The sequence below is a fragment of the Nomascus leucogenys genome, chromosome 2 (assembly GCF_006542625.1).
Source record: "Nomascus leucogenys isolate Asia chromosome 2, Asia_NLE_v1, whole genome shotgun sequence".
Lineage (NCBI taxonomy): Eukaryota > Metazoa > Chordata > Mammalia > Primates > Hylobatidae > Nomascus > Nomascus leucogenys.
Window position 1 is genome coordinate 85,157,155 of NC_044382.1, and position 27,101 is coordinate 85,184,255.

A 27,101-nucleotide genomic window follows, 5' to 3' on the forward strand; every position below is an offset into this window, starting at 1 on the left:
AGATAAAGGAGTCACTAAAATCCCTTCCAGTCCTACAGCTTTAGGACGGTTCTTATCCCTCCTTTTCTCGCCTAGGAGTCTGAACGCCCAGGTTGAAGTTCAGACCCCGGAAAACCCTAACCCACTTTGGATTTGGAACGTGAGGCTGGGGGCCTGGGGCCTGGGCCCGCCCCCGTTGCCATGGAGCGGCTCCGCCCACTAGCGCTGAGAATCCCGATCCCTGATTGGCTGGGCGGCCTGCTCCCTCTCTGGATGTGTCCGCTGCCGCCATTGTGCGGCGCTGGTCCCCTCAGGGGGTTCTTGCTGCTGCCGGTGCTTTGGACCCTCCCCCTCGCTTCTCACTCTCCTGCCCCAGGAGCCCGGCGGGTCCGGGACTCCCGTCCGTGCCGGTGCAGGCGCCGGCATGTGGCTGTGGGAGGACCAGGGCGGCCTCCTGGGCCCTTTCTCCTTCCTGCTGCTGGTGCTGCTGCTGGTGACGCGGAGCCCCGTCAATGCCTGCCTCCTCACAGGCAGCCTCTTCGTTCTGCTGCGCGTCTTCAGCTTTGAGCCGGTGCCCTCTTGCAGGGCCCTGCAGGTGCTCAAGCCCCGGGACCGCATTTCTGCCATCGCCCACCGCGGCGGCAGCCACGACGCTCCCGAGAACACGCTGGCGGCCATTCGGCAGGTGAGACCCCCACGCCTCGCGCCCCTTGGTCCTCCCGAGAGCTCGGACTTCTACTTTTGCTTCCCAGGGTTCCCCGATCTTCTCAGGACGGCCTTCCCACTTCCTCATTCGTCCACAAGGCACGCTCCCGGCTCTTGATCCCTCCCAGTGTCTAGGGATCTCCGGACTTGAGGTTTTATATTTACAGAAAACAGCAGATATGTATATAGTTTCTGTGCGCCTGACGCTGAGGTTACATCCAGGAACAAGGTCAAAAGTGTCCCTGGTTTACAGAGTGTACATCGGAGTGGGGGAGGCAAGCCTTAAACAAGTAAACACATAAATGAGAGAGTGAAAGGTGCAATGAAGAAATCGGGGGATCTCGAAGGAAAGAGTTACGCTATTTTATTTAGATGGAATAGTCAAGGGAAATCGTCTCCGAAGAAGCAACATTTGAACAGAAACCGGAATTATAAGGAGCCAGGCAGGTGCAGAAGGTCTTGAGATGGGAATAATATAGGGGTGTTCAGGTAACAGAAGAGGCAGTGTGTGGCCTGACTTCAAGGAACAGAACAAAGACTGGTGTGTGAATGAAACAGAAAATGGGTCAGGTCAAATAGGGTCTTGGTCAGTAATTGAGGTTAGTCTAAATAGATCACCCTTCACAGGACATATGTTTGCTTGTCTTCTGAATCACTTGAGTAATTTCCTTATCACCTTTTCCCCAGAAACACACATTCGCACTCGCACAACCCTGGCAGCTGGACTCATATCAGTTTCTGCCCCCTCCTTTTCACAAGGCACTCCTGAAACTTTTGGTACCTCCCAGCTCTTGGCATTCTCCTGGCTTCATAATAATGACAATTTACAGAGAGGGCTTTTCAGTGGATTAGGCACTTTTGCATCTGTGTAAATATATCTGATTCTCTTCTTTATTATTTTTCCCTCTCTCCTTCCTTCCTTCTTTTTTTTTTTTTTTTTTTTTTTAAACTTTACAGAGTCTCACTCTTTTACCCAGACTGGAGGGCAGTGGTGCAATCTCCACGCACTGCAACCCCTGCCTCCCGTGTTCAAGCGATTCTCGTGCCTCAGCCTCAGGAGTAGCTGGGATTACAGGCGTGTGCTACCGCGCCCAGCTAATTTTTGTATTTTTAGTAGAGATGGGGTTCTGCTGTGTTGGCCAGACTGGTCTCAAACTCCTGGCCTCAAAGTGATCCACCCGCCTCGGCCTCCCAAGGTACTAGGATTACAGGCATGAGCCATCACGCCTGGCCTCCCTTTTTCTTTTTTTTTCTTTTTTTTTTCTTTTTTTTTAAGCGAAGTCTCACTGTCTCCCAGGCTACAGTGCATCGGTGCAACCTCAGCTCACTGCAACCTCTGTATCCCAGGTTCAAGTGATTCTACTGCCTCAGCCTCCCGAGTAGCTGGGATTACAGGCATGAGCCACTGTGCCCAGCCAAGATTTATGCTTTTAAAGCTGCACTCTGGCACGTGTGGAGAATGTACTCTGGGTGTAATTTCATTCCTTTGCCACTGTTACAATAGTGTATCTGTTTTTGGAATACACTCAACTCACATTTATCAAGTTTTTCCTTCTATATCTCATTTATAATCTACCAGAAATTCTAGCACTGTCAGAAATGTATATATGTATATATACATTCAACTTTACCAATAATTTTATTTATTTATTTATTTATTTATTTATTTATTTATTTTTGAGACAGGATCTCTCTCTGTCACCCAGGTTTGAGTGCAGTGGGGCGATCTCAGCTCACTGCAACTTCCAACTCCCAGGTTGAAGCGATTCTTGTGCCTCAGGCTTCCAAGTAGCTAAGATTACAGACGTGCTCCTCCACTCCCGGCTAATTTTTTTTTTTTTTTTTTTTAGTAGAGATGGTGTTTTGCCATGTTGGCAAGGCTGGTCTCGAACTCCTGACCTCAAGTGATCCACCTGCCTCAGTGGATTACAGAGTGCTGGGATTACAGGCATGAGCCACTGCCTGGCCAGCTTTACCAGTACTTCTATGTTATTCCAGTAATTGAGATAAAAAGATGAACCGCCTGTAATCCCAGCACTTTGGGAGGCCGAGGCGGGCGGATCACGAGGTCAGGAGATCGAGACCATCCTGGGTAACACAGTGAAACCCCGTCTCTACTAAAAATACAAAAAAATTAGCCGGGCGAGGTGGCGGGGGTTGTGAGGATCAAATGAGTTAATACATTTAAAGCACTTAAAGAGTGCCCGGCAAATAGAAAAGGCTCAATAAATAATAGTTTTTGTTTTTGTTTTAGTACAGAAAGAGACTGAGGAAATTAGGTCAAAATATTCACATAGGTTATATCTTTTTTACTGTAGATGTTTGCAATAGGCCATGACTTAAAATATTTTTAAAAAAATTAAAAATCTTGATCATGGCTGGGCACAGTGGCTCATACCTGTAATCTCAGCACTTTGGGAGGCTGAGGCAGGAGGATTGCTTGGTCTCAGGAGTTCAAGACCAGCCTGGACAACATGGTGAAACCCCATCTCTACAAAAAATACAAAAATTAGCTGGGCATGGTGGCACGTGCCGGTAGTCCCGGCTACTTGGGAGGCTGAGGTGGGAGGATGGCTTAAGCCCAGGAGGTGGAGGTTTTAGTGAGCTGAGATCATGCCACTGCACTCCAGCCTGGGCAACAGGCTGTCTCCAAAAAAAGAAGAAATCTTGATCGTAATGAGCATTTCACATCTTTATTGTGATGAGGAAGCCAAGGAAGCAAACATTAAATAGTGTGTCTCCAGAGGAGCATGACTCGTATAATTTAAGGTTCAAATTCTCTTTTTAGATAAATTCTAATCTACCTCATCAAGCTTAACAACTTACTGGCCAACAGCCAGTGCCGCTTACATAAACAAAATGTGATATGTCGTAGAAGAAGGCGTGGTGTCTTTGTGGTAGAGGGTGGAATTAAACCAACAAAAACCTGACTCATTTGTGCCAAAGTAGTGAAATATCTGACTAATCAACAACCATAGGGTGATCATCAGAACTGCTGTACCAACAAAGAGTGCAGGTAAACATTGGAATTGTCTAAGTGTTCAAAAGCCATTGATGACCCATATAGTTAAACATCCAGAGAAAACATAAGTTCCTGAAGTCTCCTAGTCTTCCACTGTGAAAGTAAGAAGAGTGGGAAAATTTCTTAAAAGTTTTTAAAGAACCCATCAGTTAGGAATTGAAGTAAGGTTATATACACAAAAAACAGAAACAGGTCAGGATTGCTGTTTGGTGGGGAAGTGGAAGGAAAGTGAATCAAAAAGGACAGCTGTCTTAGGAGCCCTGCTCGTCTTTTGGGTGGTTAGATGCAAAATAATGTTTGTGGCCATTTGACAGCAATATTGTTGATGTTTTTGTTAAGGCAGCTAAGAATGGAGCAACAGGCGTGGAGTTGGACATAGAGTTTACTTCTGACGGGATTCCTGTCTTAATGCACGATAACACAGTAGATAGGACGACTGATGGGACTGGTCGATTGTGTGATTTGACGTTTGAACAAATTAGGAAGCTGAATCCTGCAGCAAACCATAGACTCAGGTAAGTAGTTTATTGTCACTTAAACAGATCTTTTAGCTTTTATTGGAAATGACAGACACTGGTGCCTTCTAATTACATCTGCCCCAGGAGAGTTGTCTTGTTTTGTTTTGAACTGTATATAGGTCTCCTAAGTAATGAGCAAGTGCCAGGAACAACAGAAATTCGGCATTATGTTTTTAATCTTTCCCACTGAGGTTAAATTTGGCTTCAGAATTACTCTCAAGATAATACTGTCTAGTCATTATAGAATCATGAGGCTGAAAGCCATTGCTTGGCAATCTTCTTGCCTTCAGGTGTACCAAGAAGCAAATTATACATTCAATAAAAGCTTCAAGTAGCATTATAATATCACATTTTAACTTAACCCATTTAATTCTTCTGATCCTCATAACAAACTTCTGAGGAATCACAGAATTGTAGGAATAGAGAGTATCCTAGAAATCATCTAGAATAGCACTTTGCAGTAGAACTTTCTGCAGTGATGGAAATATTTTATATCTGCACTGTGTAATATGGTAGGTACCTGTGGTTATTGAGCACTTGATATGTGGCTAGTGACACAAGGAAGTGAATTTTTAATTTAAATGTAAATTTAAACTGAAATAGCCATGTGTGGCTACCATATAGGATACTATAGATCTAGATCAATCTTGCCTTTAGAGATAATCCCAGAAAAGTTAAATTATTTACTCAAGGGCAAATAACTAGTTCATAAAGAAGCCAAAACTAGAATCTATCCCGTTTTAGTCCAAATCATGCTGTTTTTAGCTGCCCCTAGTGTCTTTCAACCCTGTAAGAGCAAAAGTTCTTTCAGTGTCTAATTTAATTCCTTCCTGGTAGAGTGTACACATAGCTTCCGAAGTATATACACCAGAGCTAATCTTACAAGCTGTTCCACAAAAACAGGGTTCAAATAAGATCAAACAGTGTACTCTGAATACTTCTGTTGTGGATAAACAGTCCACATCAGCTGATTCTTACTTGTAACTTAGCTTTTCTCAAACTTACATGACCACAGAACCTACCTCCTCTTCCCCACTTACAGCTGTAAGCACCCTTGGAATTGGTATGCTGAGTAATATACTGTACTTTGGAATGTGGTTATTTAAATCCCTCTCTGCTTGTCATCTTTGCAGTACTGAAAAGTGTGTGCTCACTGATTATTCATGTAATATCAATTATCCAGACAATGATCGATTCTCTTGGAAAATTAAGTATTTGACCCAACAATTAAGTTATACTTTTTCCTAAAAGATGATTCAGACCTATTTTCCTAGGATCTGAAAACATTAGTCAGCCGAAGGAAATCATACTGTAGGCAGGAAAGAATATTGGTAACACTTGAGAATTATGAGTCCAAGTTGCTAGAATTGTTCTTGACTGTCATCAGATATTGTATTGTTCTGCTTATGCAAGGGAAAGGCTGGTTTTAATATTATAATGACATTGCAACTAATAAAATGTCAGGTTCAAAGTTAATACTTAAAGCAAAAATGTTTAGGGTCATCATTACCCTTAAAAATCCTTTAAGGGAGCACTGAGTCCATTTCTCTGGAATTTGTGCATCCTAGGAAAAAAAAATTGTGATTTTCAAAAAATCCCTTAAGAAGACACCATAGCAAAGGCAACATATTATCCCAATATCTTTAACACAATCAGTCTTTGCTCCACTATTGGAACGGAGTGTGTTTTCTATGATTGAACACTAAATGAAGTAATTGGCTTGTGTTTACGGATCATGTTGTGGGAAGAAATAGATATTTTCTCTAGAATTATGCTCAGTGTGATAGATGCGTGTCCTGAGAGGAGGATAAGGAGGAAACTAAGATCAGCCAAAGGAACAACGAATTCAGGTCTCCCATCTTTCACTCTCAGGGAATAGAAATTGATTAGAATGGCTAGGATAATTGCCTGTAATGTTTAAATTATCCTTATCTTTTTTTTTTTGAGATGGAATTTCACTCTTGTTGCCCAGGCTGGAGTGCAATGGCATGGTCTTGGCTCACTGCAACCTCCACCTTCTGGGTTCAAGGGATTCTCCTGCCTCAGCCTCCAGAGTAGCTGGGATTACAGGCACATGCCACCACACCTGGCTAATTTTTGCATTTTTAGTAGAAACGGGGTTTCGCCATGTTGGCCGGGCTAGTCTCAAACTCCTGACCTCAGGTGATCCGCCCACCTCGGCTCCCCAAAGTGCTGAAATTACAGGCATGAGCCCACTGTACCTGGCCTATCCTTACCCTTTTTTTAAAGCATGATCTTACAGTTGAAATAATGCAGTTGAATTAGCATTAAGTTAAATAATAATTTTATTATGAGAGAAAAGCTAATTTCTTTTGTATCAAGCACTTAGTTTTCATTTTCTTTATCAGAAAATTATGTCTTAGAAAATTATTTAAACAGTTGCACTTAAATAAATACACAATACAGTTAACAGATTTATGTATTCCCTTTTTTTTTTTTTTTTTTGAGACGGAGTCTCGCTCTTTCACCCAGGCTGGAGTGCAGTGGCGTGATCTCGGCTCACTGCAAGCTCCGCCTCCCGGGTTCACGCCATTCTCCTGCCTCAGCCTCCGGAGTAGCTGGGACTACAGGCGCCTGCCACCACACCTGGCTAATTTTTTTTTTTTTTTTTTGTATTTTTAGTAGAGACGGGGTTTCACCATGTTAGCCAGGATGGTCTCGATCTCCTGACCTCGTGATCCGCCTGCCTCAGCCTCCCAAAGTGCTGGGATTACAGGCGTGAGCCACCGTGCCTGGCCAGATTTATGTATTCCTAAGAATTCCTCCTGCATAGGGTTCTATTAGGGAAATCACAATCTGAAAATTAAGTCTCTGAGTTTTCCAAAGGTGGCATATACTCTGCCCTTTGGGGAGTAGGGTTATTTATTAATAATGTTATTAATTCAATAGAAATTCAGTGATTTCTTAAAAATTAAATGATTTTTGTTGTTGCTGGTCTTTGGTCAAGAATATCTGTATTTGAACACATGGAGGTTCCTGAATGATGGAGCACCCAGAAAGGGCATGGAAGCTCTATGCCCCTTTCCCCATACCTCACCCTACGCATCTCTTCATCTGTATTCTGTGTAACATCCTTTATAATAAACCTGTAAACATGTTTATTTGAGTTCCACAAGCCACTCTAACAAATTAATTGAACCCAAGGAGGAGGAGGTGGGAACCCCAATTTATAGCTAGTGTCAGAAGTACAGAATTACCAGAAAAGGAAAACAGATCAAAACAAAACAAAACAAAAAACAGAAAAATAACATCCATTATACAATGTAAGAAACCAAAGACCGTCAATCTCTAATCTCTGTGCTCAGGTATCTGTGTGCTTCAATTCTTCTCACCTGTGAGTCTTGGGTTTTCAATGCTCACTTGTTACCAGGATATGAATTAAAAATGTCTTAGGCACCACCATGTGGTCCAGTTGTCTTAACCTTTCTAAAAGTGCTTGTGCAAACCATTTACTTGTTGCTTCTTACACAATTACAGCCCAACCTACTTGTGGTTAAAAGCAACCATAACATGTTTGAAAGTCTCATGCAATAAAAGGGAAGTTTATGATTGCATTTAGTCTGTACTTACTGGATGCTTTCGGTTTTATCAGTCCCAAGTACAGCAAACTCTGGATAATATGATTTACTTCCTCCATGATTCTTTCGACCTTCATATCAATTTTGCTAAATATGGAATGATTGACTAGCCAAAACAATCAGGAAAGAGAAAGAAATAAAAGGCATCCAAATTGGAAAAAGAGGAAGTCAGATTGTCCCTCTTTGCCGACAACATGATTTTGTATGTAGAAAAACCTAAAGACTTCACCAAAAAACTGTTAGAACTAATAAACAAATTTAGTAAAATTGCAGCATATAAAATCAATGTACAAAAATCAGTAGCATGTCCATACGTAAATAATGAACTAGCTGTAAAAGAAATCAAGAAAGCAATCCCATTTACATAGCTACCCGAAAAAACCCAATAAAATACCTAGGAATAAATATAACCAAAGAGGTGAAAGAGCTCTACAAGGAAAACTACAAAACACTGATGAGAAAAATTAAAGAGGACACAAACAAATGGAAAGACATCCCATGCTCATGGATCAGAAAAATTAATATTCCTAAAGTGACCATTCTACTCAAAATAATTTACAATTCAGTGCAATCTCTATCAAAATATCAAAGACATTCTTCAGAGAAATAGAAAAGCAACAATCCTAAAATTCATATGGAGCCATAAAGAAGCCCAAATAGCTAAAGCAATACTGAGCAAAAAGGACAAAGCTGGATGTATCACACTACCTCACTTCAAGATATACTACAAAGCCACAGTAAACAGCATGGTATTGGTATAAAAACTCACACACACACACAAAACAGATACATAGACCAATGGAATACGATAGAGAATCAAGAAATAAATCCATATATTTACAGCCAACTGATTTTCCATGAAGGCACCAAGAACATACAGTGGGGGAAAGGACACTCTCTTCAATAACGGGTACTGGGTAAACTGGATATCCATATGCAGGGTAATGAAACGACCCCTATCTCTCACCATATTTAGAAAATCAACACAAAATGGATTAAAAGTTTAAATTTAAGACCAGAAACTATAAAACTACTAGAAGAAAACGTAGGGGAAATGCTCTGCGACATTGGTCTAGGCAAAGATTTTATGGCTAAGACCTCAAAAGCACAGGCAAAAAAAACAGGCAAATGCGACTATATTAAACTAAAAAGCTTCTGCATAGCAAAGGAAACAATCAACAGGGTAAAAAGAAAACCTGTTGAATAGGAGAAAATATTTGCAAACTATTCAACAGACAAGTAACTAATATCCAGAATATACAAGGAACTCAACAGCAAAAACAATAATAATCCCATTAAAAACATCTACTCAAATCCTAATTTGAATAGACATTTTTCAAAAGAGGATACACAAATGGCCAACAGGCATATGAAAAAACACCACAAATTATTAGAGAAATGCAAATCAAAACCACAATGAAATACCATTTTATCTAGTTAGAATGGCCATTATTTAAAAGATTTTTAAAATAACAGATGCTGGCGAGGATACAGAGCAAAAGGAACTCATATTCGTTGGTGGGAATGTAAATTAGTACAGCCATTATGGAAAACAGTATGGAGGTTTCTCAAAAAACTAAAAATATAGAGCTACCATACAATCCAGTAATCCCACTAGTTGGTATCTATCCAAAGGAAAGGAAACTAGTGTATCAAAGGCATACTTGCACCCCCAGGTTTATTGCAACACTATTCACGATAGCCAAGATACAGAATCAACCTAAGTGTTCATCAGTGGATGAATGGATAAAGAAACTGTGGTAAATAGACTCAATGGAATACCATGTAGCCATAAAAAGAGATGATATCCTGTCATTTGCAGCAACATGGATGGAACTGAAGGTATTATGTTAAATGAAATAAGATAAGCCAGGCACAGAAAGGCAAATATTACATGTTGTCACTCATATATGGGAGCTAAAAAAGTTGATCTCATGGAGGTAGAGAGGAGAATGATAGTTACCAGAGGCTGGGAAGGGTATAGGGTTGGGGGAAGAGGAGAATAAAGAGAATTTGGTTAATGAGTACAAACATACAGTTAGAAGGTATAAATTCTAGTGTTCAATAACATAGTAGGGTGATTATAGTTAACAATCTGTTGTATATTTCAAAATAGCTAGGAGATTTGGATGTTCCTAACACAAAGAAATGATAAATATTTGGGGTGATGGACATCCTAAAGACCCTGATTTCATCAGTATACATTAGGCGCATATCACAAAAATATGTCTAAGTATATAGCAATAAAAATGTGGAAAAAAGAATATAATTTGGTTCAAATTATTACAGTAGGACAGGCGTGGTGGCTCACACCTGGAATCGTAGCACTTTGGGAGGCCAAGGCAGGTAGATCACTTGAGGTCAGGAGTTCAAGACCAGCCTGGCCAACATGGTGAAACCCCGCCTCTACTAAAAATACAAAAAATTAGCTAGGCATGGTGTCACATGCCTGTAGTCCTAGCTACTCGGGAGGCTGGGGCAGGAGAATTGCTTGAACCTGGGAGTTGGTGGTTCCAGTGAGCTAAGATTGCACCGCTACACTCCAGCCTGGGCAATAGAGCAAGACTCCGTCTCAAAAAAAAAAAAAAACTTACAGTAAATTATCGTTGGACTTTGCCATGGTCGAAGAAAGGAAGTTGGAGAAAACATTCTTTCCTTTTGATTGAGAGACATTTGCAAAATGTTTGTTACAATATAGTTTATCTGTTTCTCTTTTTTCTTACAATGTGTTTTCTCTTCTTTTATAGGAATGATTTCCCTGATGAAAAGATCCCTACCCTGAGGGAAGCCATTGCAGAGTGCCTAAACCATAACCTCACAATCTTCTTTGATGTCAAAGGCCATGCAAACAAGGTACAGTTTAAACTGTGGACTTCACTTTGTTAAAAAGACATCTTATTTCATTGACAGTCATTTCCAAAGTTACATATATTTTGTGATTTATTCTTTTTAAAACTTATTTTTATAAATTATATTTGTTTAATGGAAGTGTACAATGCAGGAATCTATATCATTTAAGGAAACAGTACATTATGGAACTTTTTAACCTTTTATGGAACCTTTACAAAACTTCTGATATTCAATAACCAGCACAAAATGGAAGAGTCAAGTTTCTATTATTTACATAAAGCATTTACAAAAGATATTAAGTAAACAGTAAAAAAGGCACTTCTAGAAAAAACCACTCAAGTAACCTCATAAAAAGGAATTCCGAAGTTGTACACAAGACCAATTTTATCTAGCTTAAAAGTTAAGGGCCTTATATGGACAACTATGGACTGCATTTAAAGAGAATTCCTATATTAAAAGCTTCTAATAGTTAACAGAACACATACCTTTTACATAGATGTATCCCTTTGTATAATTTATATCCCTTATGTATAGTTTTTTATTCATTGATTTCAGCAGTTATACTTTTATCAGAAAATCATTTATTTTCTTCAAATGTGTTTGACATTCCTAGGTAAAATTTTGCTTAAATTTTAGGGCCTGCACTTTTACTCATAAGAACATATTATTACAGTGAAAATCAGTGGGAAGATATGATTCTGATTACATTTGTTCTCTTATAACCAGCTTTTCAAGTGCAAGTACTTTTTTCCCCATTTGGGCAACTTGAGTATTTTTCCCCTAGCAATATTAATAATCGGTAATGGCCATCTACTGGTTGAGAATTCTGACAATGCCAATTTTTTTTTTTTATTAATCCCATGATATCATTGAAACCAGTTGTTAAAACCCAAAATGGGCCGGGTGGGGTGGCTCACGCCTGTAATCCCAGCACTTTGGGAGGCCGAGGCGGGTGGATCACCTGAGGTCAGGAGTTCGAGACCAGCCTGGCCAACATGGCGAAACCCCGTCTCCACTAAAAATAAAAAATTAGCTGGACGTGGTGGTGGGCACCTGTAATCCCAGCTACTCGGGAGGCTGAGGCAGGAGAATTGCTTGAACCGGGGAGACGGAGGTTGCAGTGAGCTGAGATTGTGCCAGTAGTACTCCAGCCTGGGTGACAGAGTGAGACTTCGTCTCAAAAAAAAAAAAAAAACCTGAAATGTGGAGCCTAAGTATACACTCTAATTTTATTATAGTTAACTCTTATTTTTGAAGAAGGAAGAGAATGGTAACTAATGTATTATTCTGGTAAACTGATAGTTGTATACATCTAGGTTTTCCAATCGGTCTGCATTAGAATCACCTGGCATATCTATTTTAAAATACAAATTCCTGGGCCATTCTCCCTAGGGAAGAGATTCTGAAAATGTCTAGAGTGGGCTCAAGGAACATGTATTTTTAATGAGCACCTCAGGTGCTCATTGTTGATGTTGCAGCCCACATTTGGGAACCCTGATAGGTCCTACATTTCACCCATGGTATACTGACTTTCATGCTTATTCTCTTAGTTTTTTTGTGTGTGTGTGTTTTTTTTTTTTTTGAGACAGAGTCTCACTCTGTCACCTAGGCTGGAGTGCATTGGTGCGATCTCAGCTCACTGCAACCTCTGCCTCCGGGTTCAAGCAATTCTCCTGCCTCAGCCTCCCAAGCAGCTGGGATTAGAGGCGTGTGCCATCACACCTGGCTAATTTTTGTATATTTAGTAGAGATGGGGTTTTGCCATGTTGGCCAGGCTGGTCTCAAACTCCTGGCCTCGAGTGATCCGCCCACCTTGGCCTCCCAAAGTGCTGGGATTACAGGTGTGAGCCACCACACCTGCCTTCTCTTAGAATACTTTTTAAAAAGAAGTAGACATTTTTTAAAAAAATCTAGCTATTTGGTTTTCTGGATGGGTGCTCATGGGTGTTCAGCCAAGACTGGGTAGAACATAGTGACCTAATTCACCAAGATGGTAGTAGAAGGGACAAGTGTAGGCAACAAAGTGGAGCTAGTAGAGCACGGTGGCCAAAATCATGGGCTTGGGACTCCAACAGTCTTTGACTGAGCTCTTACTACAGGGTAACCTTAACTTTGATGAGCTTCAGTTTTTTCATGGGTAAAATGGGGATACTAAAAGCAGTTACCACATAGGGTTGTTGTGAAAATTAAATAATGTAAAAGCAAAGAGTTTATAGTGCATGTCTTTGTTCAAACAGCAAAAAAAAAAAAAAAAAAAAAAGAAAAAACAGCTTTCTATAGCTTACCTTCAGTTGCATTAGTGAAGAGGAGGCATGATATGGATAATTTGTGTTTTTTTTTATTTTGGTGGGAGAATGCATTTTGCCCATCATATTTGGTTAGGGGTATGTGTGACATTCCAAAAATTAGCAGTGTTTCACAAATTATGCAGCAGCAGCATTGCGTCCTACATGGCTGGTGACTTTCTTGTTGTTAGCTGCTATTGATGTCACTTCACTAGGGGTTACCAAATAATACTTAAATTCTATCATGTCTTCTTCATTTCGTAGCTAGACTACTGTAAAAAGAAACTTCCATTCACCTTGGGAAGAATTGGGAGCCCCTTAACTCTTCCCAGTCCCTCCTACCCTTGCCCCATTGCTTCTCCCTCCATACTGGTGATGGGTAATACGTCCTCTCAGTCCCCTGGACTGAGAAGTCTACCCTCTGTAGTTCCCAGACTGGCTGGCTCATGTTTCATTTGGAAGAGGCACAGTGATAGAGCTTGTGGGTATGAAAAGACTTTTCATAGTGGCTAAACTAGGGTATAAGGCAAGGAAAATTTTGCCTCTGGCCTCATCTGGCCTACGGCTTACCACACTTTTCAAAAGTATGACAAAAGGGGTGAGGACCTCAGAAGGAGTAAAGCAGCAGTACTCCACCTTCTTCCTTGTTTGCTGCTGGTGTGAGTTTAAAATGCATCCCAGTGGATAATAGATTCTGCCAATACTTTCAGCACCTCCATTTCTAGTAAACTTCTGTTTTATTCCATAGGGTTGTACTTAATATATGATAGTTATTGGCTGAGGCTATCTATCACATTTTAATCAATTTTAAATATATGAATCTCTTTATTTTACAGGCTACTGAGGCTCTAAAGAAAATGTATATGGAATTTCCTCAACTGTACAATAATAGTATGGTCTGTTCTTTCTTGCCAGAAGTTATCTATAAGGTAACATTCGAGATTTTTCTTGTACGTATTAGGTGAGCTGGTGTAGATAATTGCAATGGGCTGCGTAAGCACAGGATAGATGCCTATTAAATTGAACTGCGTCAAGGTCACAGTTGAGAAGCCCCTCTTTTAAATTAACAAGAGAAATTCCAGAAGGGGAATGTACTGATACCCCTTACAGAATGCCATTATTCCTCTTTTGCCCCTTCTTTATTGTTGTTTATAGGCTCATTCAGATGACTGTGGTAAAATTCTCACAACAGAAAAGAATTATGTAGCCCCCTCTTCTCACCAACTAACAGCAGAACATACCTTCATAAAATAAATTCTTAATTATGGAGAATCTAAAACATGCATAAAATAGAGTAGTACGGTGCACCCCCCCTTAACCATGATCCAGCTCATTTCACCCATAACCCTACTGATCCTCCCCAGTGTTATTTTGAAGCAAATCTTATTCCATCCATAAAATTGCATTAAGAATCTTTAAAAAGTGATGCCATTTTATTTTAATTTAATTTAATTTTATTTATTTATTTATTTATTTATTTTTAAAGACGAGTTCTCCCTCAGTTTCCCAGGCTAGAGTGCAATGGTGTGATCACGGCTCACTGCACTCTTGACCTTCCAGGCTCAAATGATCCTCCTGTCTTAGCCTTCCAAGTAGCTGGGACCACAGGAGCACGTCACCACACCTGGCTAATTTTTTATTTTTATTTTTTGTAGAGACAGGATCTCCCTGTGTTACCCAGGCAGTTCTCCAACTCCTAAGCTCAAGCAATCCTTCCGCCTCAGCCTTTCAAGGTGCTGGGATTACAGGCATGAGCCACTATAACCAACCTAGTGATGCCTTTTTAAAAACATAGCCACAATGCCATTGTCCCATCTAAAAATTATTAACAATAAATTCTTCATATCATCAAATATCCAGTGTTTAAATTTTGACTTGTCTCAGAAATGTCATAAATGGTTTTTTGTTTTTCATAAATTGCTCATTTGAATGGGACCCAAATAAGATCTGCGTGTTACAATTGTAAATCTTTTTTTGTTTGTTTTTGAGACAGAGTCCCACTCTGTCGCCCAGTGGTATGATCTCGGCTCATCACAACCTCTGCCTCCCGGGTTCAAGCAATTCTCTTGCCTCAGCCTCCTGAGTAGCTGGGATTACAAGCACACACCACCATGCCTGGCTAATTTTTTTTGTATTTTAGTAGAGACAGGTTTTCGCCATGTTGGCCAGGCTGGTCTCGAGCTCCTGACCTCAGGTGATCTGCCTGCCTCGGCCTCCCAAAGTGATTACAGGTGTGAGCCACTGTGCCCTGCCGGCAACTGTAAATCTTAAAACTTGCAGGTTCTGTCTCTCTCTCTCTCTCTGTTTTTTGGGGTTTTGTTTGTTTGTTTTTGGGGGGGACTCCTTGTTTTGTATTTACTGAAGAAACCAGATTATTGTTTTGTAGAGTTTACCCAAATCCAGATTTTGCTGATTATGCCATGATATGGTTTAATACTTTATTCTCTTTATTTTCTATAAACTGGTAGCGAGAGCTGGAAGCTTGCCTTGTTGAGGTTAGGGTTGGTTATTCTTGGCAAGGTAACTCTAGAGATGAGGGTGTTTGTCCGTCAGGAGGCACTTGACATCTGGTTGATTCCTGTTGTTGTTAGCTGCTGTTGATGCTCATTGGCCAGATCTGTACATTTTCTAGGGAGCTACAAAATGTTGATATTTTAATTCTATTACTTCTTGCATTAGCTGAAATAGATCTATAAAAAGAAACTTTCCCTCCTCTACTATTTAGTTACCAAATAGGCAGAATAAATGCTTAATCTTTCCTTTTATTTACCAGTTTGCAAAATAATGAGCTGGTTCCATAGCATTCTTTACCAGTGACCAACAGAGCATACACTGAAAATTTTTACAGTGAGGATAGAGCCTATCAATAGAAGCTGTCATGGAGATGAATAGGGTCATGGGGCTTGTAGACATTTGGAACAGTGTTTCCCAAACTTCCTTGACCAGAGAGTCCTTTAAAATGTGTAAGACATTCCCCCAGAGGAGCACAAGAGCAGAGACTGAAGAAACTCTTCATTTCTCTGTTGTCCTCTCCCATTCTCTCGTCACAATTCCTTCTCTCCATTCCCACCTCACTTCCCCATCCTCCTCCTCACCCCTGCAACTCTTCAGCCATTTGCTCTGGAAAGGGTCAAAACTAAACGGCCCATCTTGAACTGACCTTGGTTCCATCCTCATTGACTTCTAATTAATTATCTCCGGCCAGGATTTAAGTTGATATCCAGTTAAAAGTTTATTCTCGTGACGTTATTAAAATTTGATCCTAAGGTTTTAATTTTTCCATTTTAAAGATAGGATTGCAGTTTTTAAGGTTTGTGAAAAAAAATGTTCTCATATGTGCCACATATTAATGCTTTACATTCTTCACATGATTTTCTCAAAGGGTTTATGATTGAGAACTTATTTAGTAGATAGCGGGGCAGGGTACCAACCATGACCACCTCATCTGGTTGAGCACATTGGCTAAATCTAAACTAATAAGTATTCAACTTTATATATGATCATTATTTTACTTCCCCAAATTTTCAGATGAGACAAACAGATCGGGATGTAATAACAGCATTAACTCACAGACCTTGGAGCCTAAGCCATACAGGAGATGGGAAACCACGCTATGATACTTTCTGGAAACATTTTATATTTGTTATGATGGACATTTTGCTCGATTGGAGCATGCATAATATCTTGTGGTACCTGTGTGGAATTTCAGCTTTCCTCATGCAAAAGGATTTTGTATCCCCGTAAGTTGGAAGGTTTTTTATTTTACCCAGACACATGTCCTGAATGCTCCTATTTGAAACGAAGGATTAACAGAGTAGACAACCTGAATTGGTTTTGACCTGCAAAGCTTACCATGCCTCTAAATTGGATTGCCAATTTCACTTCTTAGGTGGGAAGAGTTCAGGCATATTTCACTGTTTTCAGACCAAGTCGATCACATATTTTTGGTTTTTTAGTGTATTTTGAAGAAAAAAAATGAACCTGTGAAACTATGCTGAGAAAGGGATTTTATTTCTGTGACTGGTTTTTTTGAAAGCCAACACAGGATCCTGGAGAGAACCACAGTGAAGACATCCTGTGGGCACCATCCTCCCCGCTACCATCTTACGTTATAGGCACTCCCCCACCTCTCCCCATAAAATTTCCGTTTCCTAACCTGCTAGCGATCTCGGAATCATTTCTTTGGCAATTCTATATCTGTATATTTCAGCTATTTAGAGTTGTAAGTCTAGTATTATTTCAGACATACATGATTCAGTTTAATAAATATTTGGTAAGTGCCTACACTATTGCAAGGTTCCATATTGAGAAGCTGAAGATGCAGTGGGTAAAGAATCAAAGCCATGATCTCTGCCCTTGTGACATTTACAGCCAAGTGGGAGAGAGAGAGATGCTAATCAAATAAAAATCCAATCAATATAAAGTTAAAACTAAGATACAGGCTATGTCAGAGAGAACAGTGTGCACGGACTGTAATCTGATCTGGTCTGGGTTGTCAGAAACAGCATCCCCAAGGAAGTGACAGTTAAGCTAAGATCTGAAGGGTGAGTGGGAATTGGGAGGAATCCAGATCAGAGAGAAAAATACATGTGATGTGCTCTGGCAGGAAGAAGCATGGTTCTTTCTAGGAATTGAAAGAAAATGAATATTCTTTCAATTAATTTAAAATTAATCAGCACGGAAAAGAAAGGGGGAGTGTGGTGTGATATGAAGCCAAGGAGACAGGTCGGGGCCAGGTCAGGCACACCTTCAGTGGCTGTGCCAAGGACAGTTGGGGGTGGCGATCATTAGTGAGCTACTGAAATGTTTTAAGCTGGGACAATGTAGGGAGGTTCATGGCATCCTGGGTTTTGGAACAGTCCCTCTGATCACAGTGCAGAGGCCAGGTAGGAGGCATTCTCTGGGCACTATTGGTATGCAGTGAACACCATACATAGTGGCCATTATAGATTCCTGAGACAGCTGCTTATTCTTCTAACAGGATTGGCTTTCCTCTTTCCCCAGGGCTTACTTGAAGAAGTGGTCAGCTAAAGGAATCCAGGTTGTTGGTTGGACTGTTAATACCTTTGATGAAAAGAGTTACTACGAGTCCCATCTTGGTTCCAGCTATATCACTGACAGCATGGTGGAAGACTGCGAACCTCACTTCTAGACTTTTACGCTGGGACGAAACGGGTTCAGAAACTGCCAGGGGCCTCATACAGGGATATCAAAATACCCTTTGTGCTAGCCCAGGCCCTGGGGAATCAGGTGACTCACACAAATGCAATAGTTGGTCATTGCATTTTTACCTGAACCAAAGCTAAACCCAGTGTTGCCACCGTGCACCATGGAATGCCAGAGTTCAACACTGTTGCTCTTGAAAATCTGGGTCTGAAAAAACACAACAGCCCCTGCCCTGCCCTAGCTGAGGCACACAGGGAGACCCAGTGAGGATAAGCACAGACTGAATTGTACAATTTGCAGATGCAGATGTAAATGCATGGGACATGCATGATAACTCAGAGTTGACATTTTAAAACTTGCCACACTTATTTCAAATATTTGTACTCAGCTATGTTAACATGTACTGTAGACATCAAACTTGTGGCATTACTAATAAAATCATTAAAAGGAGCACTAAAGGAAAACTGTGTGCCAAGCATCCTATCCTAAGGCATACGGAATTTGGGGAAGCCACCATGCAATCCAGTGAGGCTTCAATGTGCAGCAACCAAAATGGTAGGGAGGTCTTGAAACCAATGAGGGATTTACAGCATCTTGAATAGAGAGCTGCAAACCACCAGGGGGCAGAGTTGCACTTTTCCAGGCTTTTTAGGAAGCTGCAACAGATGAGAGCATAGGTAATTAGAACTGGAAGAAACTTCCAAAAGCATGTAGGTTTGTCCTCATTTTACAAATGAGGAAACTAAACTCTGTGGAAGGGAAGGGGTTGCCTCAAAAGTCACAATTTAGCTGGGCACAGTGGCTTATGCTGATAATCCCAGCAATTCAGAAAGCTGAGGCAGGAGGATTACTTGAGGCCAGACTGGGCAACATAGCAAGACCCCATCTCTAAAAAATTAGGCATGGTGATGCATGCCTGTATTCCCAGCTACTCAGGAGGTTGAGGTGGGAGGATCACTTGAGCCCAGAAGTTCAAGGCTGCAATGAGCCATGATTACACCATGGCACTACAACCTTGGTGACACAGTGAGAACCTGACTCTTAAAAAAAAAAAGATAACTAGAACTTCTTGTTTACAGTTAGCCAGAAACTATACAAGTGGTTTAACATGCATTATCTTACTCAATCCATACAAAAGTCTTATGGAGGTGTTAGCACTCTTTCTACTGATGAAGAACTGAGGTACTTCATAAAACCACTTACTCAAGGTGTCTTGAGTCTGGTACAATTGGCATTCAAATCTAGGTCAGTCTGCCCCCAGAGCCACTACCCTTACCCCCCACTGAATCTGCCTTTATATTGTTGAGCCCATGACCCCAACTCTGCTCTTTCCAATTTGAACTTCCAGGGATTTTATTGTGAACTTAAGTAGCAACATTAAAATGAAGTTGAATTTTTTTTTAATGGCAACGCCGTCTGTCTCCTCTAGCTTACCCCTTCTCACCTTTCAACCCCATCTGTGGCTTTTGTCCAGGCCCACAGTTTAGCCATGGCTTCCCTCCTGCATCCCTGCCGTGGGTTGCTGGCCTCACACTTGCAGCAGCCGGACAGTGATTTTAGAAGGCCACCAGTCCCCACAGCTATGTGACAATGAGAAGCAAACTTTTTTGTGACAGATTGTATTGGCATAGGCATGATAGATAGATGGGGCTTGGTACATTTTGAATCAGCATTTGCAAAAAAGTTGTCTTGAATTTTAAAGTGAACAACAAAGATTTGTTCATTGAGTGGAACAAATGTCTAAACTGCATGTACTTCCGTGCCATGTTATGACTAGAGTGAAAGAGGGAGGAAAAAGTGACCAAAGAAGATACATCAGGCCAGGTGCGGTGGCTCATACCTGTAATCCCAGCACTTTGGGAGGCTGAGGTGGGTGGATCACTCGAGGCCAGGAGTTTGAGACCAGCCTTGGCCATGATGGGGAAACCCCGTCTCTACTAAAAATACAAACTAGCTGGGCATGGTGGCACATGCCTGTAATCCCAGCTACTCAGGAGGCTGAAGCAAGGAGAATTGCTTGAACCCAGGAGTCAGAGGTTGCAGTGAGACGAGATTGCACCACTGCACTCCAGCCTAGGCCAGAGAGCGAGACTCTGTCTCAAAAAAAAAAAAAAAGATACCTCCGTGAACTGAATTCAGCCCTGGGGTACCTTCTGAGGGTACACGGCAACTGGCAGGGAAGGATTTCTCTTGGGGGCGGTATGGAGTTAATATCCCTTGGCCAAGTATGGTGACTTATGCCTGTAATCCTGTCACTTTGGGAAGCCAAGGCGGGAGGACTGCTTGAAGCCAGGAGTTCAACACTAGCCTGGGCAACATAGTGAGACTCCATCTCTACAAAAAATTTAAAAATTGGGGCTGAGATGGGAGGATCACTGGAGCCTAGCAGGTTGAGGCTGCAGTGAGCTAGAATCATGTCATTGCACTCTGGCCTGGGCGACAGAGTTTGACTCCAATCTCTAAAAATTTCATAATAATAATAATATCCCTTTGTATTGCGGGAAGATCTCTAAAGAGCCATGAGATCTCTGTCTCTTGATCTTTATCCCAAATCCATTTTGCCTTTGATTCAGCCAGGTCAAATTAAGGATTTAGATCCTATGCTAAGATGGTCAGGGCCTCAAAAGGGTCTCACAAACTCCCTACCAGTAGGGTTTATGGGTTCCACCTGTCACCATGACAGAGCTCTCATGCCAGACACCCTCACAGGACATGGGCCAACCAGTGGGAAGCTGCCTTGGAGTAAGGGCGCTAATTCCTGGCTTAATCAATTAATTTACCAGAAGCCACACATGCAGAGTCACATGATATAAACCATTCATTCATCTGACAAATAGGGCACCTCATGTATGTCACACTCTGTCCTGGCATGGAGAATACAATGGTGAAATAGAAACAACACAAGTTTTGCCTCACATTCTTCTAGGGGCTGGGATGGCTGACAAGAAAGAAAATAGGCCAGGCGCAGTGGCTCATGCCTGTAATCCCAGCACTTCGGGAGGCCAAGGCAGACGGATCACCTGAGCTCAGAAGTTCAAGACCAGCCTGACCAACATGGCAAAACCCCATCTCTACTAAAAATACAAAAGTTAGCCAGGCGTGGTGGTGAGTGCCCGTAATCTTAGCTACTCCAGAGGCCGAGGAAGGAGAATCGCTTGGACTCAGGAGGCGGAGGTTGCAGTGAGCCGAGATCAGCCACAGCACTCCAACCTGGGTGACAGAGTGAGACTCTGTCTCAAAAAAAGAAAGAAAAGAAAGAAAAAAAAAGAAAAAAATGAAGAGTAAAACATAGGCTTGATGTTGATGCATGTGATGGAGAAAAAGCCAGGCAGGGTTATAGAGAGTGCCGGGAGCAGGGTCTTGTATGTCAATTTTCAACAACAGGTTGGTTGAGAGAGTGACATTGGGGTCATAAAGGACAGAAAGGAGGTGGAGAGGCCAAGAAGAGACCCCTTATAGGGCTGTGTGCGTGATAGACATGATGAGGCTTCTGGAACTCTTAGTGCTGGTGTGGTCAGCTCTGAGGATCATGGGGAAGCCCTACTGTCTAGGACCTCACAGATGAGAGAGGAAGCTTATGTCCGTAGGCACACAGTGCGGTGTATAACACTTGACTGAGTCAGAGAGCCACAGGAGCCACAAGGCATTTAAGGAGGGAAACAGAGTATAGGCCCCATGCTCTGTCCACACCTGTCCCTGCCATCTCAAAGCCCTACCGTGGGAGCAGGGAGGCTCCCATTAGGAATTATCAAATTCAGTGGAAATCAACCTCACTTTTCTTTTTTTGAGACAGGGTCTCATTCTGTCACCCAGGCTGGAGTACAATGGCTCACTGCAGCCTCAACCTCCTGGATTCAAGTAATCTTCTCACCCTCTCAGCCTCCCAAGTAGCTGGGACTACAGGTGTGCACCACCATGCCCAGCTAATTTTTTGTATCTTTTGTAGAGATGAGATTTCTCTATGTTACCCAGGCTGGTCTTGAACTCCTGAGCTCAAGCAATTCTTCCGCCTCAGCTTCCCAAAGCGCTGGGATTACAGGCATGAGCTACTGTGCCAACCTTGGGACTCAACCTTTAAGGCTCATCAGAATCACTGAGAGAACTTATGAAACACAGTGCAAAACCCATCCCCAGCAATTCCGGTTTTGTAGGTCTGCAGTGGAGGCCCAATCATTTGCATTATGTACACTTTCCCAGGTCATGCAGATGCCATTGTTCCAGGTACCACACTTTGATAACCACTGCTATGATTTACATCATGCCCTGCCAGCCCTTCCAACTTTGCCCTTATTCTTCCCTCTGTCTAAAATCTTCCACTTCTGGCTATAGGCTGTGGCTCATGCTTCTAAGCCCAGCACTTTGGAATGCTGAGGTGCAAGGATCACTTAAGCCCAAGAGTTTGAGACCAGCCTAGGCAACAGTGAGACCTCGTCTCTACTAAAAATCAAAAAGTTAGCCAGACAGGATGGTGCACACCTGTGGTCCCAGCTACTGAGGAGGCTGAGGTGGGAGGATCACACCACTGCACTCCAGCCTGTGCAACAGAGCAAGACCCTGTCTCAAAAAAAAAAAAAAAAAAAAAAAAAAAGGCCTACTTTCTCTTCTTTCTATTTTTCCTCCAAGACCCAACTCAGTAGTCCATTTCCTTCAGGAAAAATTCCTTGACTTTCCCAGGCAAAATCCTTCATGCCCTCATCTTGTCTGAGTATTTTCCCTTTATATCTTCATCCCATCTCATGACTATACTCACACCTACTGCCTTTCTGGATTGTAAGCATTTGAGGGCAATTTCTCCAGTTCCTACTATCTGGTATGCATTCAGGAAAACTTTCTGAAATCCCCATATGTTTTCTCCTAATGTTTATGAAAGGAAGGCCCCACTTCCAGCGTGTTTCTTCTTGGGCTTCCCTCATCATCTCAACCCCCAACTCAACCCTGAGCTGTCTGACTCCCCTAAACTTCCTGGTCCCAGCAGATCCAGGCCCACTGTTGTACCACATCTGGCCATTCAGCAAAGTTGAAGTTCTTTCTCTAACAAAGCAATGTGCAGTTTGAAGGTTTTACTTTGTTTTGTTTTTTAGAGACAGGGTCTCACTCTGTCAACCAGGCTGGGGTGCAGTGGCACAATTATAGCTCACTGCAGCCTTGACCTCCTGGGCTCAAGCAATCCTTCTCTCTCAGCCTCTGTGTAGCTGGGACCACAAGTGCATGCCTGGTTCATTTTTTAATTTTTTGTAGAGACAGTGGTCTATGTTGCCTTGGCTGGTCTTGCACTCCTGGCCTCAAGCAATCCTCCCACCTCTGCCTCCCAAAGCACTAGGATTATAGGTGTGAGCTACAGCGTCCCACCCAGTTTGAAGTTTTAAGAGAGATTTTTTTACGAAGAGCCTCCAATAAGCAAAATCAAGCACCAAAAAGGCAAAACATGCATAGCTCTACAGGAAGGTCAGAGAGAGAGAGACCCAGTGTTTCAATTCTGCCTCCACCAGTACCTGAGTGGCCTTCAGCAAGTCACTGGCCCCTTCAGGTGTTCAAAGAACTGGACTCAAAGATTTCTAAAATAACTTCCAGCTCTCAAATTTCATAATTACCGAATCTGAATTTATCTAAATACTAAGCCAAAATACCCAAACTTCTAGCATGACGGTCCCAAGTCTGGTGGGAAATTTGCTCTTCTTCCAAGCTGTTTGCTAGGTTTTTCTCTGCATATGAAGTCATAGGCAGCTTCCTAAAGATTCAAGGTGAGTCTTATCAAAGAACCTGCAAAAGGAAACTACAGACTTATTGTAGCCTAGAGAAAGGTGCATAGACAATATCTGAATCTTAGCATTGCCACTACGTGACTTGCAGCAAATTATTTAACTTCTCTGGGCCTCAGTTTTCTTGTCTTTAAAGTGGGAGCAAAAACAGAATCTACCTTATAGGATTCCTATGAGGTGTAAGAAAAAATAATTAACAGCAACAGAGGCTAGCACAGAACTGGTGTTCAGCAAGCATGAGTCAGCTCTTGGGGGCTCCCTCTGCATACTTTCAGTCCGCCTCTGCTGCCAGCCTGGCCCCTTAATGAGGAAAACATTTTGTATTCTGAAACTCAAATCCTTCTGATGAGCTTCTGGCCACTCCTCATGGTCTTGCTGGGTCATTCATTCATTCAACTTATAGTTACTAAGGTTTTATTGAATGCCAGATACAGTGAAAAGAATACGTACAGATAATTAAGACAAACTTAAAACAGTCCCTATCCTCAAGGAGCTAGAGCTTTGCTTTAGTAAAATTAGACAATCAGTCATTTCTGGGTGTCACAGAATGGAGTGGCCAACAGCCTGCAGAGCAACATGCCCAAGTTTTATTGTGACTACTGCAATACATACCTCACCCATGACTCTCCTCCTGTGAGAAAGACACACTGCGGTGGTAGGGAACACAAAGAGAATGTGAAAGACTACTATCAGAAATGGATGGAAGAGCAGGCTCAGAGCCTGATTGACAAAACAACGGCTGCATTTCAACAGGAAAGATACCTCCTGCTCCATTCTCTGCTCCTCCTCCTGCAGGAGTGATGATACAACCTCCCCCTAGTCTTCTGGGTCTCGTCACCCTGGTATGATGCCAGCACCCCATATGAGGGGTCCTCCCATGATGCCAATGATGGGCCCTCCTCCTCCTGGGATGATGCCAGGGGGATCTGCTCCTGGAATGAGGCCGCTTATGGGAGGCCACAGGCCAACGATGCCTGGGTCCCCAATGATAAGACCTCCTGCCTGTCCCATGATGGTGCCCACTCGACCCAGAATGACTCGACCAGACAGATAAGGATAGAGGGGAGAGCTCATTATATCGGTTTTATATTACCTGTTCTGCTTCGCCAAGAGATCATGCTGCTGTGATGCTGGGTTTTCTAAACAGCATAAGGAAGTCTTGCTCCCCTCTCCTATCAAAGAGAATAGTTTTGGAGGGGAGAAGTGGGACAAAAAAGATGCAGTTTTCATTTGTATTGGGAAATGTGAAAATAAAATTGTCAACTTTTTTAGTTAAAAGTGTATTCCTTTTTCCTCCCCCCTGTATTCTCTGTATATTATAAAAGAAATGAGGCCGGGTGCGGTGGCTCACGCTTGTAATCCCAGCACTTTGGGAGGCCGAGACGGGCGGATCACGAGGTCAGGAGATCGACACCACGGTGAAACCCCGTCTCTACTAAAAATACAAAAAATTAGCCCGGCGTGTTGGCGGGCGCCTGTAGTCCCAGCTACTCGGGAGGCTGAGGCAGGAGAATGGCGTGAACCCGGGAGGCGGAGCTTGCAGTGAGCGGAGATCACGCCACTGCACTCGAGTCTGGGCGACAGAGCGAGACTCCGCCTCAAAAAAAAAAAAAGAAATGAAACATTCCAGTTCTGTTTCTCTTGCTCATTATCTCTTCAGCATGTCCTCTGTGTGAGATTCTTTTTCCTTAGCTATATGGTAAATCTCTTTGGGCATCCTCCCTTTATTAGTAAAGTCATCTTGTGCAGGACTAAATCTAGCACTTGTAGAGCTTTTGTTGGTTAAAATAATAAACAGCTCGGTTAATTTAAAAAAATTAGACAAGTCAACAACTATAATATGGTGAGATAAATGCTACTAGGGGAAGCACTGGGTCTACATGTATAGGATAGGTTGAAAGAGACGTCCTAGGCCAGGTGACATCCAAATCGATGGCAGAAGGGTAAGAAGGACTGGCTCAGCTGGGTGGTGGCAGGAAAGAGGGTTCCTGGGGGGAGGGGGAAATGAAGCTGGAGAAGTGAGCAGAATTATGTCGCCAAAGGCTTTTGGGAGCAAGGCAGAGGCACTGCAGTGTGTGAAGCAGGAGAGTGGCAGAGGCAGCTTTGTCTTTGTGAAGTTGTCTCTGGGTGCTGTGCAGAGAACCCATGAATGGGAGGTTGGGGAGGCTGGCAAACCTGCAAGAGGAGAGAGTGGTCCAGACAGCACTGGGCTGACCCGGGATAGAAGGATGGTGGCTGAAGGTGGAGACAGTTGAGAAAAGGGGGAGAATTGGAGAGGTGTTTATAGGGTAACATCTACAAGACTAGAGATGAATCAGATGAGAAAGTGTTGGGAGGAAGGAATCGAGAATGGTGCCTACATTTCCGGCTTAGGCATCCCAATGGATGCTGATGTCATTAACTGAGATTTGGAGTCAGGGAACAGATGAAATTAGTTTGAGGAGATATAGGGTATATGAGGTTGAGGGAAAGGGCTGTTAAAAAGTAGAACTGTTCATTGATTGCTAGGAAAGAACCCGTCAACGGAGATGATAAGGACAGAGAGAAAAGGGGCCCAGGAATCTGTGATGTGAAGGCTCTGCTCAAGATCAGCCGGGCATGGTGGCCAGGCCTGTAATCCCAGCACTTTGGGAGGCCGAGGCAGGCAGATCATGTCGGGAGTTCAACACCAGCCTGGCCAACATGGTGAAACCCCATCTCTACTAAAAATACAAAAATTAGCCAGGCATGGTGGCGGATGCCTCTAATCCCAGCTACTCGGGAGGCTGAGGCAGGAGAATCACTTGAAACCGGAAGGTGGAAGTTGCAGTAAGCTGAGATTGCTCCACTGCACTCCAGCATGGGTGACAGAGTGAGACTCTGTCTCAAAAAAAACAAAACAAAACAAAACAAACAAACAACAACAACAACAAACAGAGCGCATGTCGCTGGAGCACGGTGGAAAGGTGAGCTCTAGACAGGAGGGAGGCCCCTCCTCAGCTCTTGGGATGGAAGGAGGGAGGCAGCCCCAGGTGTGCAAGCACCGTGGGTCTTTCTTGCTCTCAACCCTGGGAGTCCTGCCTTTCCCAGCATCTTCTCATCGCCGACCCATTCTGTTTGTCTGAACATCCCTCAGCCAGTTGGTGAATTTTCTTTCATTTAGTGGGACCCGCAGTACTCACTGGCCACCTTGACCAAATAGTTGGCCGTGGACAAGCAACTGTGTTTCAGGTTCCTCA

General features: G+C 42.5%; 1 protein-coding gene and 1 pseudogene across 2 annotated transcripts; both read left to right on the plus strand.

Moving 5' to 3' along the window:
* The first annotated feature begins 228 nt into the window (after positions 1-228).
* GDE1 (glycerophosphodiester phosphodiesterase 1) lies at positions 229-19,532 on the plus strand. Of its 2 annotated transcripts, none has more exons than XM_003261486.4 (6): positions 229-664; positions 4,046-4,221; positions 10,571-10,676; positions 13,795-13,887; positions 16,487-16,698; positions 17,963-19,532. In XM_003261486.4, the coding sequence occupies exons 1-6, from the start codon at positions 404-406 to the stop codon at positions 18,108-18,110; spliced, it is 996 nt and encodes a 331-aa protein (XP_003261534.1). In that variant the 5' UTR covers positions 229-403; the 3' UTR covers positions 18,111-19,532. The 2 variants fall into 2 exon arrangements, with proteins under 2 accessions (XP_003261534.1, XP_030656102.1); XM_030800242.1 differs by having other exon boundaries at positions 245-664; positions 4,050-4,221.
* A 4,187-nt stretch (positions 19,533-23,719) lies between these two features.
* On the plus strand, positions 23,720-25,152 carry LOC115831536 (annotated as a pseudogene).
* The last annotated feature ends 1,949 nt before the right edge of the window (positions 25,153-27,101 follow it).

Excerpts from the sequence above, each read along its gene's own strand:
- GDE1 (XM_003261486.4), top strand. The coding sequence starts at position 404 with ATGTGGCTGTGGGAGGACCAGGGCGGCCTCCTGGGCCCTTTCTCCTTC. Across the intron at positions 10,677-13,794 it reads TCAAAGGCCATGCAAACAAG|GCTACTGAGGCTCTAAAGAA; the intron begins GTACAGTTTAAA and ends TTTATTTTACAG. Across the intron at positions 16,699-17,962 it reads CAAAAGGATTTTGTATCCCC|GGCTTACTTGAAGAAGTGGT; the intron begins GTAAGTTGGAAG and ends CTCTTTCCCCAG.